At 43.2% G+C, this 15,211-nt stretch overlaps 1 protein-coding gene across 1 annotated transcript in view; it reads left to right on the top strand.

Annotated features, from left to right (window-relative positions):
• The first annotated feature begins 1,889 nt into the window (after positions 1-1,889).
• Positions 1,890-15,211, top strand: part of CDHR3 (cadherin related family member 3) — a 74,118-nt gene continuing 60,796 nt past the window's right edge. The window contains exon 1 of the mRNA XM_060108848.1: positions 1,890-1,935. Within this exon, the coding sequence (XP_059964831.1) occupies positions 1,890-1,935 (46 nt within the window). The remainder of the gene's footprint in view (positions 1,936-15,211) is intronic.

A 15,211-nucleotide genomic window follows, 5' to 3' on the forward strand; every position in this document is an offset into this window, starting at 1 on the left:
CAGTCCAGGTCGGAGGCCAGGACCTAAGTCAGGGAGGTGGCAGCCAAACTGGAAAAAGAAGCTACATGGGGCACTGTGGAGGCTAGAAGGGGCTCGATGAAGATTTGGACGTGATGGGCAAGTTACTCATCCTCTCCGAGCCTTAGTTTCCTTGTGCCCAAAAGGGGCTGTAGGGCTTCGCTGGTGGCGCAGTGGTTGAGAGTCCGCCTGCCAATGCAGGGCACACGGGTTCGTGTCCCGGTCCGGGAGGATCCCACATGCCGCGGAGCGGCTGGGCTCGTGAGCCATGGCCGCTGAGCCCGCGCGTCCGGAGCCTGTGCTCCGCAACGGGAGAGGCCACAGCAGTGAGAGGCCCGTGTACCGCAAAAAAAAAAAAAAAAAAAAAAAAAAAAAAAAAGCGGGGGGGGGGGCTGTAACCGGTTTATTTAGCAGTTTCAATCCAGGGGCATATAAACAGAAATGGTTATATTTTTCCTCCAGTCATCGGTTTTAATCTGCCTCTGTTACATCTCCCTTTCTTGTTTCTCAATAGCTTGCTTCCTGGTCACTTTCAGTTAGTCAGCATCCTTGATAGTCACAGCTTCCATCTCAAACTCAGATCTCATTTCCAGCCTCTCCCCTGCTGCACCCTTGGCGCCTGGGCGTGGGGTGTGGTCCGACTCCCTTGCCCTGGGGGGAAGGTGGGGAGGAGGGAGTGGAAAGGGGATGAGCGTGGCTCCCTAGCTGGCCCTCCTTGCTGTCTCCCTCCTTGGTTGTGGTAGCTCTCTGGGTTCATACAGACTAACTAGCCAGGGGTGACCTCTGTGTATCCAAATGCTGGTTCACTAGTGGGGCACACGTGCTCTTCAGAGCACCTGGGGGTCTCCCTGCGGCTCACGTCCCTGGTGGGGAGGAACAATGCCCCCATCCATCCCCTGTCACCAGCCTTGGGCTGCTGGGCACCCCTCTCCCAGCAAGCAGTTCTCGAGTGAAAGGAGCAGGAGAGAGGGTCCAAGTCCTGCTTCCTTCCACTCTGTCCACTGTCTTCCTCCTGCACCATGTTGAGAGCATGGGCTGCTCCACCACCACCTTCCCTCTGCACGGCCACCGCTCCTTGTCTGGGTGGAGGCTGGACTCGAGCTGTGGTTCACTCCCCGGGCCTTGTAGCTTGGCACAGGGCTGCATGGGGCATGAAAGCACTGCACAGGGCAACACCTGGCCCCAAGGGATGGGCCACATCACCCCACAGTGGGCAGAAGCTTCCTCCAAAATCTTCCTCCACTGACATCTTTGAGGGCTGGAGGGGCGGTGGATGGAGTCTAAGGGCAGTGTCTACGGTTGCAGGTCTGCCTTGAGGAGGGGTCTGGCCCTTGGTTCCTCTCTTTTTTATTTATTTTTGTTTTCTTTTTGGCTCCTCTCTTTAGAATGAGTGCTTTAGTCTCCAACTCTGAGTCTGACTCATCAATTCAGGACAGCAGAAAAATTCCTACTTGCCTACCCCTGTTTCTGAGAATGACAACGTGCCTGGTGACATGATGGGAGCCCATCATGGATGACTCTGTTTATGTCCAGCTTTTACCATCCACTCTTTCTTTGTTCTTTTGACTTTTCTTCTGGGGTTCTCTGTGCAGATGCATGGTGGGTGTGGACTTTTAAGATGAACTCTAGCTAACCAGGGCTGGTTGGCTGGCCTCTTGGTACCATGCGGTCAAAGAAGGGGAGAATCAAAGAACAAACAGTCCTGTGGTGTTTGGAGTCTCCCTTGGTGACACTAAAGCCTCTGTTTGATTTCTCGCATGGTAACAAAACCAGGAGGGGAAGGTGAGTGGCACCTGGAATAGACTCTGGGTGTAAGGTGGGTTTCAGGTCCTGGATAACACGCTGGAAGGGTGCACAGAAGTGAACTAAAGATGCAGGAGGCCATCCTCTTCCTGCTTCACCTGGGCGCCCTGTCAGGTAGGAACTGCATTTTGCCACCTTGGCCCATTCAGTTTGCTTGATATCATTGTGTGATAAAGTCCCCAAAGAGGAAATTGCCTCTGGGAGGCTTTGTTCAAGTGTGGGCTTCTCAGCATCAGGGAGCCCTGAGAGGCTGGGATGGCGTATCTGGAGAAGAGGGTACCCAAAAAGCTACCATCTAATCAATGTTCATACAGACTTCACTTCCCCTCTTGTGCTAACTGGCCTGTGTGGTCCTTTCAAGACCTAAAATTGGGAAAAGAATTTTCCTAGTAGGGCTTTTTATGTATGTCAACCAGTCTTTGTGGAGATTCTGGCCTTACTCTGGAGCCTTCTCGGGGCAAACGGAGGTTGCAAATCACCCTCTGGGAAAACCGAGGTACTGAGGGGTTAGTGTCTCAGTCTTGAGCAAAGAAAATTTCTGATAGAAGCCAAAGATTCACCTCGTGCTTCTGGCACTCCCTCTTCCTAACTCAAGAGCTTCAAGAATCTTGGATGATTTTTCAGTGTTGTCAGCTTGGATTAGTTAAATTGAGCTTTTAAAATTAAATCTTATTTTTGAATAGGTAGTATATGCATTATGTATGGAATTCAATCATGTTAAATTTGCAGATTAATTTAGGGATAATTTACATCTTTGATGAGTTATATAGTAAAAATGCTTAGAGGAGTGTCTGGTACCTAGTAAATGCTTAGTAAATGTTAGTGATTATTATGTATGACGTTGAGTCTTCCCATCCAAGAACAAGGCTCTAGAAACTTGTTCAAGTCTTCATTTGTTTTCTCAGGAGTATTTTGAGATTTTTTCTTTCATATAGATCTTGCACATTCTGATTGTTTATTTCTAGTTCTTTTTCTTTTTAGCAGTTGTAAATGGAATGTTCTCTTCCCTCTTATCTTTCACTTGATTGTTATATTATGTATGGAGGTTTTTTTTAATGAATTATCTTATTATTGGTAATGATGTTTCAGTTGATTCTCATGCATTTTCCAGGTTTGAAGATGATAAATATTTGTTCTTTTCCTTGCTTGTTTTTTTTTTAATCTCTTATTTCTTTCTCTTATCCAACTACTGGGCCTGTATCTTCAGATTGTTGTTCAATAATGATGAGTGTATACTCTTGTCTTGTTCTCCATGAAGCATGATGTTAGCTCTTGGTATGAAATAGCTTTGGGTATGTTTTATGTGTTAAGGAGATAGCTTTTATTCTTATTTAGGCTATTTGCTTATAAATCAAAATGGATTTTTAAATCAGATGTTTTTTCAGGATCTATAGAAAGGACCACTTGATCTTCCTCTTTGATCTGTTAATAACATAAATAAATCACGGTTTCCTAATAATATTGAACTGTCTTTAACCTTGGGCTTTTAGAGGGCAGGAGGAACTGTGAGTGTGAAGCTGGGTCTTGAGCTTCTCAGACTCTCACTTGAAGTAAACATTGGAGATTTTCCCAGAAATATAGGCTTTTAGGATCATAATCATTTGAGTTAAGAGGTGACATTTATTGTCATTGGGGGAAGAGAGAGATTAGGAAGAACCCAGCATCTTATACTGAAACATTATCATTTGGAACCTTCTCATCAGATGTGTGAAAGGAACAGATCACAAAAGTTTGCAAGAAATACTTGAGATTCTTTATAGAAACCACGTTCCAATCCCTCCCTCTCCAAAAGACCATGCACTGTACTGCACTTTGGCTTCCGCAGGTCAAATCCTATTTTTTGGAAGGTTCTGCTGTGATGCAGACTGTTTCTCTCTCACCTTCTTAGGTGAGTCTGAGAACCTGATCCTTACCCTTGATCTCAAAAACATCAGGGTCACAGAGGATTGGGGGAGGGGAACAGCCACACCAGTCCCTGCCTTCGGGGAACTGGAAACACGCATCACCAAAATAATCTCAAACAAAGTAACATTCTCCAGTATCCTTTTTCCTCTCATTTGGTCTAACTCCTATGCACCCTCCAAGGCCCCGTCAGGCCCAACCTCCTCCATGGAGCCTTCCCAGATTGCCCTAGCTCTTGGTGCACACTCTCCTGCTGCACCCTGGAGCTCCTTCCGCCTGTACATGGAATGCGTTTTAAGGGTTTAGTACAGAGCCTAACACAGAGTAAGTGCTCAGTGAAAGGTAGCAGGGGTTATACTATAATTCATCCGTTATGTGTCTGCCCTGTCTCCTCAAGCGGAACGTCAGCCCTACAATAAGAGGTTTCACGTTTCTTCTTGCTCTGTGGTCCCTGAGTGCCAACACATATAGGGGAGCTAATAAATGTTGTTTTTGTTGATCATTATCCCTTTGGAGACCTGTTTTTCCCCCCAGATTTACTGATATCCCCTAAATGCAGAAATTTAGATCATCTGCCTGCTTAATATTGGCATTGAGATTGGCTTCTGTCTTTTTCACCTCCTATTAAGATGAGGGAAAGAAAACATTTTCTCTTTGGGATGCTAAAGTGTCCCATTCCAGTGACAACTTAGAAAGGAAGGCCCTAAAAGAACATAAACTACACAAGACTCCCAACTGTAGCAGGGGAAAGAGTTGAGATGAAACAATCTCTGGCTCCATCCGTACCAAAGGACCATGTGTCATTCCTGGGAGATAGAGGACTTAGCAAAGGCCCCTTGGTGTATTTAAATCCACTGCACACTGAAGTTGTCTCCACTTTGAGAAAGTCTCCAGGGAACTAGCTTTTGTCTGAGTCTCAGGGAAATGAAAAGTACCAGTGTGTTTAATGGATGAAGGGCTCCTTGGTAGCTAGAAGACCCGCAGGAACATGAAAAAGTTACCAGGCCCATTGACCTGAGTTTTGTCCACGGAGCACCAGGTGTGAGGCCATCTTGGTCTCTCTAGGACAATCCCCAAGTCTGCCATCTGGGCCTAGACCCCTGCTAGGTGGTGTCAGGAATCAAAAGAGGCCCCAGGCTCAGTGTATTTTGCTGCTTGAGGAAGCAGGTGCAACCCCTCCTGAATGCTCTTATTAATTTGAAAAGGCAGGAAGGTATAGTCCATTTCCAGAAAGTCTTTCTGTGGGTGATTAATCCTTTGTATGGGATCCAAAGAACATTACAAAAAGTTTCTACTTTTTCTCTCATGTCACTTTCCTATTCAGACAACCTCAAAGAAGCAAAAGGCCATCCCTCCTCTCAGTCCTCCCTCCCTCTTCCTTTTCCATGGCAACCGGTTGTCTCCCCCTCACCTCCAGCTGAAGCACTCACTTCCTGGAATCTGCCTGCTTTTCCACCTCCAAGGAGCTGCAGGAGGTTTGCGAGAAGCCAGCCCCCCTCAGGCCAGCACCAGAGTGATGTGGCCAGACGAACAACCCCCTCTCTCGCTAATGATGACCTAGTGCCATTTACACTGTAGGTGTAAGTGCAGATTTCACAGAATCATTACAAGACTCACCATCCTTTCTTCTGTGTCCTACTAAGGGCTCCCTTCTATTAGCCTCTGCAGGGTAAAGAATCAGCCCCCCAAAGTGGGTGGGTGAGCATCCCATCCAGGAAGTCATACACTGTGGAAATGAAAGACATAGGATAGGAAGACGTTGCATATAGTGAAACAACAACACTGTATAATGTTTTCTAGTATGTTGAGTGTATGCATTTTCTTATACAGTACCTGTGACAGTGAATTCCAGTAGGGCTGCAGTTAGTCTGAGTGGCTTTGGTAAAGTTCCTGCACAGAGCTGACTCCCGTTCAAGGCAGGAAGCCTGCTGATTAATAGCACTGCTTTGTAACCACGGGTTCCGGGAGTTTGGGGACAGTTTGCAGCGGCCTGGAAGCATTGTTATTGATGACGGTGAGACTGATGATTGGCACCTGGCCTCGGCGAGCTCCTCAGAGGGCTCTGCTCTTGGCGCTGGTTATGTAACAGGATGGTACCTACATGAGCATCAAAATAGAAACAGTTCCAGCACAGACTCTAACTTGGGCTCACTGTTTCCAGGGTATCAGTGACTATGTTGGTGGTTCCTGATCTGAGCAAGTGCATTTTGTTCTGGCCCTTAGGGACAAGAGGACATCAGGAGCTGGCACCGGGCCTCTCCCGTCCTCTTGCTACGAGGCAGTGTTCAGCTGGGATGCATATCCTTACTTTAATGTTGTTGCTATACCGTATCCTTTTTCTGTAATCAACTGTAGATGTGGAAGCATTCTCATTTGGGTCCTGTGCGTCTTCTTGAACAATTGAACAATTAGAAGTGTTTAATGGCTACTGTCAGTGTAGCAACACACCCCTGAGAGATTAGAGTTGACAGAGGGCCCAACAGAAGTTAAGGGATCAGCCTAAGGTCACACAGTCAAGTAGCAGCAAGGCACAAATCAGCTCTGATTCCAAATCCCTTTCTCTTTTCACAACACTCCTCTGACTTCTTTCACTACCATTTGGATTGGTTAATAGAGATAATGAAGAGGTATTTATCACCTCAGGTGAGACCTGCCCTGTGTACCGAAAGCAGAGCTGTAAGTAAGAGCTGCTGCATTCCCGGAGGGAGAAGATGGCATTGCACCACACTTCCTGGACCACGTCATCAACTTTGATGTCAGAGACCCAGATGGTCAGCTTCCTCCCCTGGAACCAAGGCTGCAGAGGCCTTCATTATCCCCACACGTGCTCCAGGGAGGGGGCCTCCTTGGCTCCTTTCTGGCAAGGCAGTGGGTTTGCTCATTTGGAAACAAGCGAGCCCATCATCCAGCCAGCTCTCAACCACAAGCTAGATGTTTCAGTGGGCTCAGTGACTGATAATAATCCTTTTTTGTGCTTTTTCTTTTTCAAAGTGTACCCGTCAAGCAATTATAATTTGCTTCTTAATTAAGATGCATGTGTAAGTCAAATTCCATTAAAGCCACTTTCTTGCTCTCAAGCACTCAGACCACCAGAGAAAGTTTGGAACACCAGTCTCGAAAGGAAAGTGCATGATGTCTTAGGGAGAGTGGGCCCCTGGCTCCCAACCTTCCCTCTGACACCGATTAAGTGGGTGCCTTTGGACACATACCTTAAAAAAAAAAAAAAAAAAGAAGAGAAAAAAAAGTTTAATGTCTTTACTGGAGTATAACTGCTTTACAATGGTGTTAGTTTCTGCTGTATAATAAAGTGAATCAGCTATACATATACATATATCTTCATATCTCCTCCCTCTTGCGTCTCCCTCTAACCCTCCCTATCCCTCCCCTCTAGGTGGTCACAAAGCACCGAGCTGATCTCCCTGTGCTATGAGGCTGCTTGCCACTAGCTATCTATTTTACGTTTGGTAGTGGATATATGTCCATGCCACTCTCTCACTTTGTCCCAGCTTACACTTCCCCCTCCCCATGTCCTCAAGTCCATTCTCTATGTCTGCATCTTTATTCCTGTCCTGCCCCTAGGTTCTTCAGAACCTTTTTTTTTTTTTTTAGATTCCATATATATGTGTTAGCATACGGTATTTGTTTTTCTCTTTCTGACTTCCTTCACTCTGTATGACAGTCTCTAGGTCCATCCACCTCACTACAAATAACTCAATTTCGTTTCTTTTTATGGCTGAGTAATATTCCATTGTATATATGTGCCACATCTTCTTTATCCATTCACCTGTCGATGGACACTTAGGTTGCTTCTATGTCCTGGCTATTGTAAATAGAGCTGCAATGAACATTGTGGTACATGACCCTTTTTGAATTACGGTTTTCTCAGGGTATATGCCCAGTAGTGGGAATGCTGGGTCATATGGTAGTTCTATTTTTAGTTTTTTAAGGATCCTCCATACTGTTCTCCATAGTGGCTGTATCAATTTACATTCCCACCAACAGTGCAAGAGGGTTCCCTTTTCACCACACCCTCTCCAGAATTTATTGTTTGTAGATTTTTTGATGATGGCCATTCTGACCTGTGTGATGATATCTCATTGCAGTTTTGATTTGCATTTCTCTAATGATTAGTGATGTTGAGCATTCTTTCATGTGTTTGTTGGCAATCTGTATATCTTCTTTGGAGAAATGTCTATTTAGGTCTTCTGCCCATTTCTGGATTGGGTTGTTTGTTTTTTTGGTACTGAGCTGCCTGAGTTGCTTGTATATTTTGGAGATTAATCCTTTCTCAGTTGCTTCGTTTACAAATATTTTCTCCCATTCTGAGGGTTGTCTTTTCATCTTGTTTATGGTTTCCTTTGCTGTGCAAAAGCTTTTATGCTTCATTAGGTCCCATTTGTTTATTTTTGTTTTTATTGCCATTTCTCTAGGAGGTGGGTCAAAAAGGATCTTGCTGTGATTTATGTCATAGAGTGTTCTGCCTATGTTTTCCTCTAAGAGTTTGATAGTGTCTGGCCTTACCTTTAGGTTCTCAATCCATTTTGAGTTTATTTTTGGGTATGGTGTTACGGAGTGTTCTAATTTCATTCTTTTACATGTAGCTGTCCAGTTTTCCCAGCACCACTTATTGAAGAGGCTGTCTTTTCTCCAGTGTATATTCTTGCCTCCTTTATCAAAGATAAGGTGACCACATGTGCGTGGGGCTTATCTCTGGGCTTTCTATCCTGTTCCATAGATCTATATTTCTGTTCCTGTGCCAGTACCATACTGTCTTGATTATTGTAGCTTTGCAGTATAGTCTGAAGTCAGGGAGCCTGATTCCTCCAGCTGTGTTTTTCTTTCTCAAGATTGCTTTGGCTATTTGGGGTCTTCTGTGTTTCCATACAAATTGTGAAATTTTTTGCTCTAGGTCTGTGAAAAATGCCATTGGTAGTTCGATAGGGATTGCATTAAATCTGTAGATTGCTTTGGGTAGTAGAGTCATTTTCACAATGTTGATTCTTCCAATCCAAGAACATGGTATATCTCTCCCTCTGTTTGTATCATCTTTAATTTCTTTCATCAGTGTCTTATAGTTTTCTCCTTAGGTAGGTTTATCCCTAGGTATTTGATGCTTTTTCTTGCAATTGTAAATGGGAGTGTTTCCTTAATTTCTCTTTCAGATTTTTTCATCATTAGTGTACAGGAATTCAAGAGACTTCTGTGCATTACTTTTGTATCCTGCTACTTTACCAAATTCATTGATCAGCTCTAGTAGTTTCCTGGTAGCATCTTTAGGATTCTCTATGTATAGTATCATGTCATCTGCAAACAGTGACACTTTTACTTCTTCTTTTCCGATTTGGATTCCTTTTATTTCTTTTTCTTCTCTGATTGCTGTGGCTAAAACTTCCAAAACTATGTTGAATAACAGTGGTGAGAGTGGGCAACCTTGTCTTGTTCCTGATCTTAGTGGAAATGGTTTCAGTTTTTCACCATTGAGAATGATGTTTGATGTGGGTTTGTCATATATGGCCTTTATTATGTTGAGGTAAGTTCCCTCTATGCCTACTTTCTGGAGGGTTTTTATCATAAATGGGTGTTGAATTTTGTCAGAAGCTTTTTCTGCATCTATTGAGATAATCATATGGTTTTTCTCCTTCAATTTGTTAATATGGTATATCACATTGATTGATTTGCGGATATTGAAGAATCCTTGCATTCCTGGGATAAACCCCACTTGATCATGGTGTATGATCCTTTTAATGTGCTGTTGGCTTCTGTTTGCTAGTATTTTGTTGAGGATTTTTGCATCTATGTTCATCAGTGATATTGGCCTGTAGTTTTCTTCTTTTGTGATATCTTTGTCTGGTTTTGGTATCAGGGTGATGGTGGGCTCGTAGAATGAGCTTGGGAGTGTTCCTTTCTCTGCTATAATTTGTAAGAGTTTGAGAAGGATAGGTGTTAGCTCTTCCCTAAATGTTTGATAGATTTTGCCTGTGAAGCCATCTGGTCGTGGGCTTTTGTTTGTTGAAAGATTTTTAATCACAGTTTCAATTTCAGTGCTGTGATTGGTCTGTTTACATTTTCTGTTTCTTCCTGTTTCAGTCTTGGAAGGTTGTAGCTTTCTAAGAATTTGTCCATTTCTTCCAGGTTGTCCATTTTATTGGCATATAGTGCTTGTAGTAATCTCTCATGACCCTTTGTATTTCTGCAGTGTCCGTTGTTACTTCTCCTTTTTCATTTCTAATTCTATTGATTTGAGTCTTCACCCTTTTTTTCTTGATGAGTCTGGCTAATGGTTTATCATTTTGCTTATCTTCTCAAAGAACCAGCTTTGAGTTTTATTGATCTTTGTTATTGCTTCCTTCATTTCTTTTTCATTTATTTCTGATCTGATCTTTATGATTTCTTTCCTTCTGCTAACTTTGGGGTTTTTTTTGTTCTTCTTTCTCTGATTGCTTTAGGTGTAAGGTTAGGTTGTTTATTTGAGATGTTTCTTGTTTCCTGAGGTAGGATTGCATTGCTATAAACTTCTCTATTAGAACTGCTTTTGCTGCATCCCATAGGTTTTGGGTTGCCATGTTTTCATTGTCTTTGTTTCTAGATATTTTTTTGATTTTCTCTTTGATTTCTTCAGTGATATTGGTTATTTAGTAGTGTATTATTTAGCCTCCATGTGTTTGTATTCTTTTACAGATTTTTTCCTGTAATTGATATCTAGTCTTATAGCATTGTGGTTGTAAAAGATACTTGATATGGGGCCTCCCTGGTGGCGCAGTGGTTAAGAGTCCGCCTGCCGATGCAGGGGATACGGGTTCGTGCCCCGGTCTGGGAGGATCCCATATGCCGCGGAGCGGCTGGGCCCGTGAGCCATGGCCGCTGGGCCTGCGCATCTGGAGCCTGTGCTCCGCAACGGGAGAGGCCACAACAGTGAGAGGCCCGCATACCGCAAAAAGAAAAAAAAAAAAAAAGATACTTGATATGATTTCAATTTTCTTAAATTTACCAAGGCTTGATTTGTGACCCAAGATATGATCTATCCTGGAGAATGTTCCATGAGCACTTGAGAAGAAAGTGTATTCTGTTGTTTTTGGATGGAATGTCCTATAAATGTCAATTAAGTCCATGTTGTTTAATGTATCATTTAAAGCTTGTGTTTCCTTATTTATTTTCATTTTGGATGATGTGTCCATTGGTGAAAGTGGGGTGTTAAAGTCCCCTACTATGATTGTATTACTGTCGACTTCCCCTTTTATGGCTGTTAGCATTTGCCTTATTATTGAGGTGCTCCTATGTTGGGTGCCTGAATATTTACAATTGTTATATCTTCTTCTTGGATTGATCCCTTGATCATTATGTAATGTCCTTCTTTGTCTCTTGTAATAGTCTTTATTTTAAAGTCTATTTTGTCTGATATGAAAATTGCTACTCCAGCTTTCTTTTGATTTCCATTTGCATGGACTATCTTATTCCATCCCCTCACTTTCAGTCTGTATGTGTCCTTAGGTCTGAAGTGGGTCTCTTGTAGACAGCATATATATGGGTCTTGTTTTTGTATTCATTCAGCCAGGCTACGTCTTTTGGTTGGAGCATTTAATCCATTTACATTTAAGGTAATTATTCATATGTATGTTCCTATTCCCATTTTCTTAATTGTTTTGGGTTTGTTATTGTAGGTCTTTTCCTTCTCTTGTGTTTCCTGCCTAGAGAAGTTCCTTTAGCATTTGTTATAAAGCTGGTTTGGTGGTGCTGAATTTTCTTGGCTTTTTTTGTCTGTAAAGGTTTTATTTCTCCATGAAATCTGAATGAGATCCTTGCCGGGTAGAGTAATCTTGGTTGTAGGTTTTTCCCTTTCATCACTTTAAATATGTCCTGCCACTCCCTTCTGGTTTGCAGAGTTTCTGCTGAAAGATCAGCTGTTAACTTTATGGGGATTCCCTTGTATGTTATTTGTTGCTTTTCCTTTGCTGCTTTTAATATTGTTTCTTTATATTTAATTTTGATAGTTTGATTAATATGTGTCTTGGTGTGTTTCTCCTTGGATTTATCATGTATGAGACTCCCTGCACTTCCTGGACTTGGGTGGCTATTTCCTTTCCCAAATTAGGGAAGTTTTCAACTATAATCTCTTCAAATATTTTCTCAGTCCCTTTTTTTTTTCTCTTCTTTCTTCTGGGACCCCTATAATTCAAATGTTGGTATGATTAATGTTGTCTCAGAGGTCTCTGAGACTGTCCTCAATTCTTTTCATTCTTTTTTCTTTATTCTGCTCTGCGGTAGTTATTGTCACTTTTTTTTTTTTTTTTTTTTTTTTTTTTGGTGGTACACGGGCCTCTCACTGTTGTGGCCTCTCCCGTTGTGGAGCACAGGCTCCGGATGCGCAGGCTCAGCGGCCATGGCTCACAGGCCTAGCCGCTCCGCGGCATGTGGGATCTTCCCAGACCGGGGCACGAACCCGTGTCCCCTGCATCGGCAGGCGGACTCTCAACCACTGCGCCACCAGGGAAGCCCCACTGTCACTATTTTACCTTCCAGGTCACTTATCCGTTTTTCTGCCTCAGTTATTCTGCTATTGATTCCTTCTAGAGAATTTTAAATTTCATTTATTGTGTTGTTCATCCTTGTTTGTTTGCTCTTTAGTTCTTCTAGGTCCTTGTTAAAAGTTTCTTGTATTTTCTCCATTCTATTTCCAAGATTTTGGATCATCTTTACCATTGTTATTCTGAATTCTTTTTCAGGTAGACTGCCTATTACCTCTTCATTTGTTAGGTCTGGTGGGTTTTTATCTTGCTCCTTCTCCTGCTGTGTGTTTTTCTGTCTTCTCATTTTAGTTAACTTACTGTGTTTGGAGTCTCCTTTTCACAGGCTATAAGTTCATAGTTCCCATTTTTTTTGGTGAATGCCCCCCAGTGGGTAAGGTTGGTTCAGTGGGTTGTGTAGGCTTCCTGGTGGAGGGGACTGCTGCCTGTGTTCTGGTGGATGAGGTTGGACCTTGTCTTTCTGGCGACATCCCTTAAACTTATTTGTAGAATGAATGAATTGAATATTTGGTGAATTTTATATCTTATTAATTGCTCTATTTTTAGGGTGTAGACCCTAGCCACTAATTATTATTATTACTATTGCTTTAATACTGCTACTACTGCTTTTAATAGCAAGGAAGCTGGAGAAAGTGGGTGTTGGACTAAGAGTTGGGAGATCCAAGCTTGGCTACCTTTCTTATCAGTGTCCCTGGAGTGTCTGCCTCAAAGTTTTTAGGGTTCAGTTACATGACCCTGGCATACATAACTTTTTCCTGGGAAGAGAGGCCTCCAGATGAAGAGTAGAACAGCTCTGGCAAGAATGTCAGCAGAAAGGGCATATTCAAAGACACAGCCTGGTTTTATCCATATGTGGAATAGGTAGTTCTCAACACAAAGTGCTTAAGGGCCACTGGATAGATCCACTTTTCCCTCTGAAATATTTCCCTCACTGCTATGTGAAATAGGACCACTCGGGGAAGAGCACAACAAGCTCTATAAGTGTAAGGAGGCAGCACGGAGCCATGCAAAGGAGTCCTGTCCTTGGAGTCAAAGACTTGGATTGGAAGGTTGGTTCTTCCATAGAATTAGCCTCTCAAACCTAGGGCTTATCCAAGTTATAATTAACGCAACAAGATCAATGGATACACTACCCACGAAGCAAACTAGGAGCTTCGGCTGGAGATATTTGGGGAGCACGGCCTCTCCAGTTTGCCACAGGACACGCAGCAAGGTTCATGGCTGTGGTAATCTATCTGTTCAAGGTGAGGCTGTGGGGAGCCCTGAGTAGGGCTTAGCAAGCCTCTCATAGCCGAGCCCATTTCAAGCTAATACTCCAGCACCATGCCTTATGCTGTTCCCCCAAATGGCCTCTTACAGATCACATCACCCAAATCTAACATCTTGGTCACGGGTCCAATCTCTTACCAGCTCCCAGCACCATCTTGCTATGCTGCTACCAGGTCATAGAATAACCATGATGCATCCCACGTGCAGGGTCACCTGATGAGCATGGAGCAACAGACTGTCCGTAGTGGGGGACATGCAGTCTGTTATCTACAGACCCAGATGCATGAGCCAGAGCCCCCGCCATGGCCACTTACTGGGTGTGTAGTCTCAGGTGTGTGAAATGGTGGCAGCAATACCTACATCCAGGGACCACGGTTAGAGTGGATAAAATCAGGCACACTTAGCATGATGCCCAGTGAGTAGGTGCCCAGTGAAGGTGAGTGGTTACTAGTTTCAGTCTGTTCCTTTGGGCTGGGCACTACCTTACCCCAGGTTATTCTTGAGAAAAATGTAGTGAGTTACATCTTTGCTTAAACATGCTCAGAGGCCTCCTTCCTCGTTGGCTAGAGGGGCACGAATCACTGGGGTGAGTGGGAGGGGGCAAGATCAGGTTGGGGGTGGGGTCCTTGGAGACAAATTGCCAACCTTTCATTTTGCTCATGACCATCTTGCCCCGCTGAGCTGGGAGGGAACACTCTTGTGAACAGCTTGGGGGAGTGGGGTGGAGATTCCAGTGGTAGGAAAAGAGGGCTTGAGGGAATTATACCCACAAAACCCAACCCACCACAGCAGTTGATTATTTTTCTCATTTTGAAAAACTATTTTGGGGAACTTTTTGCCTCTAAATACTCCAGGCATACTATTTTGCTGCTGGTTTTTTAATCACAAGAATGCTCTAATATTAAAGTCAATTTTAATGGATTAAAAAAATCCATTTGTATTCACATCACCCTAAATCTCAGCTGTTTTGATATTTCTGAGTCCTTGCACAGTCCTTGTCCATAAAACCGGGTAATGCCGCCAGCAAAAAATAACTTATGCATAATGCATTTTAGTCTCTAAAGGAAATCAGATGATTTTAGATTTAGGAAAGCTTGTATCAGTGAATGTGTTTATATTTCATTTTCTCCTGCATTTCTATCTACCTCTCTGCATCCCCTCCCCCAAATTTGAAATAAAAACATTCTCTTATAAAAGCCAACATTTTCCCATGGCTTGTTTGTTTCTAGAAATTTTGCACCTTTCAGATCTTTCCACTGTCCCCCCCCTCCACCTCCTCCTATTCCAGGAATTTTTGTCCCCAGTGGCTAACGGTGGCCAAGGTTGGAAGCTGGCTGAGAAGCAAGACCTCAGTGTAAATTTTGGCTTCGTTACTTATTATTCACCATGTGTCCTTCAGCTTGGTTTCCTCATCTGTTAAATGATGACACTAATATTTATCTGAGAGGATTATTCTGAGGAGTAAATGAGAGAAAGTATTTTACATGATGCATTTATTTGGACCATTGGTTAAGTGGTAATTGTATTAATTTCCTAGGGATGCCATAACAAATTACCATAAACTGAGCAGCTTAAAGCAGCATAAATTTATTCTCACACAGTTAAGGAGCCCAGAAGTCTGAAATCAAGGTGTCAACAGGATTGGTTCCTTCCAGAGATTCTGAGGGAGAATCTGCTCCAGGTCTACCTCCTGGTTT

The sequence above is a fragment of the Mesoplodon densirostris genome, chromosome 9, assembly GCF_025265405.1.
Source record: "Mesoplodon densirostris isolate mMesDen1 chromosome 9, mMesDen1 primary haplotype, whole genome shotgun sequence".
Taxonomy (NCBI): Eukaryota; Metazoa; Chordata; class Mammalia; order Artiodactyla; family Ziphiidae; genus Mesoplodon; species Mesoplodon densirostris.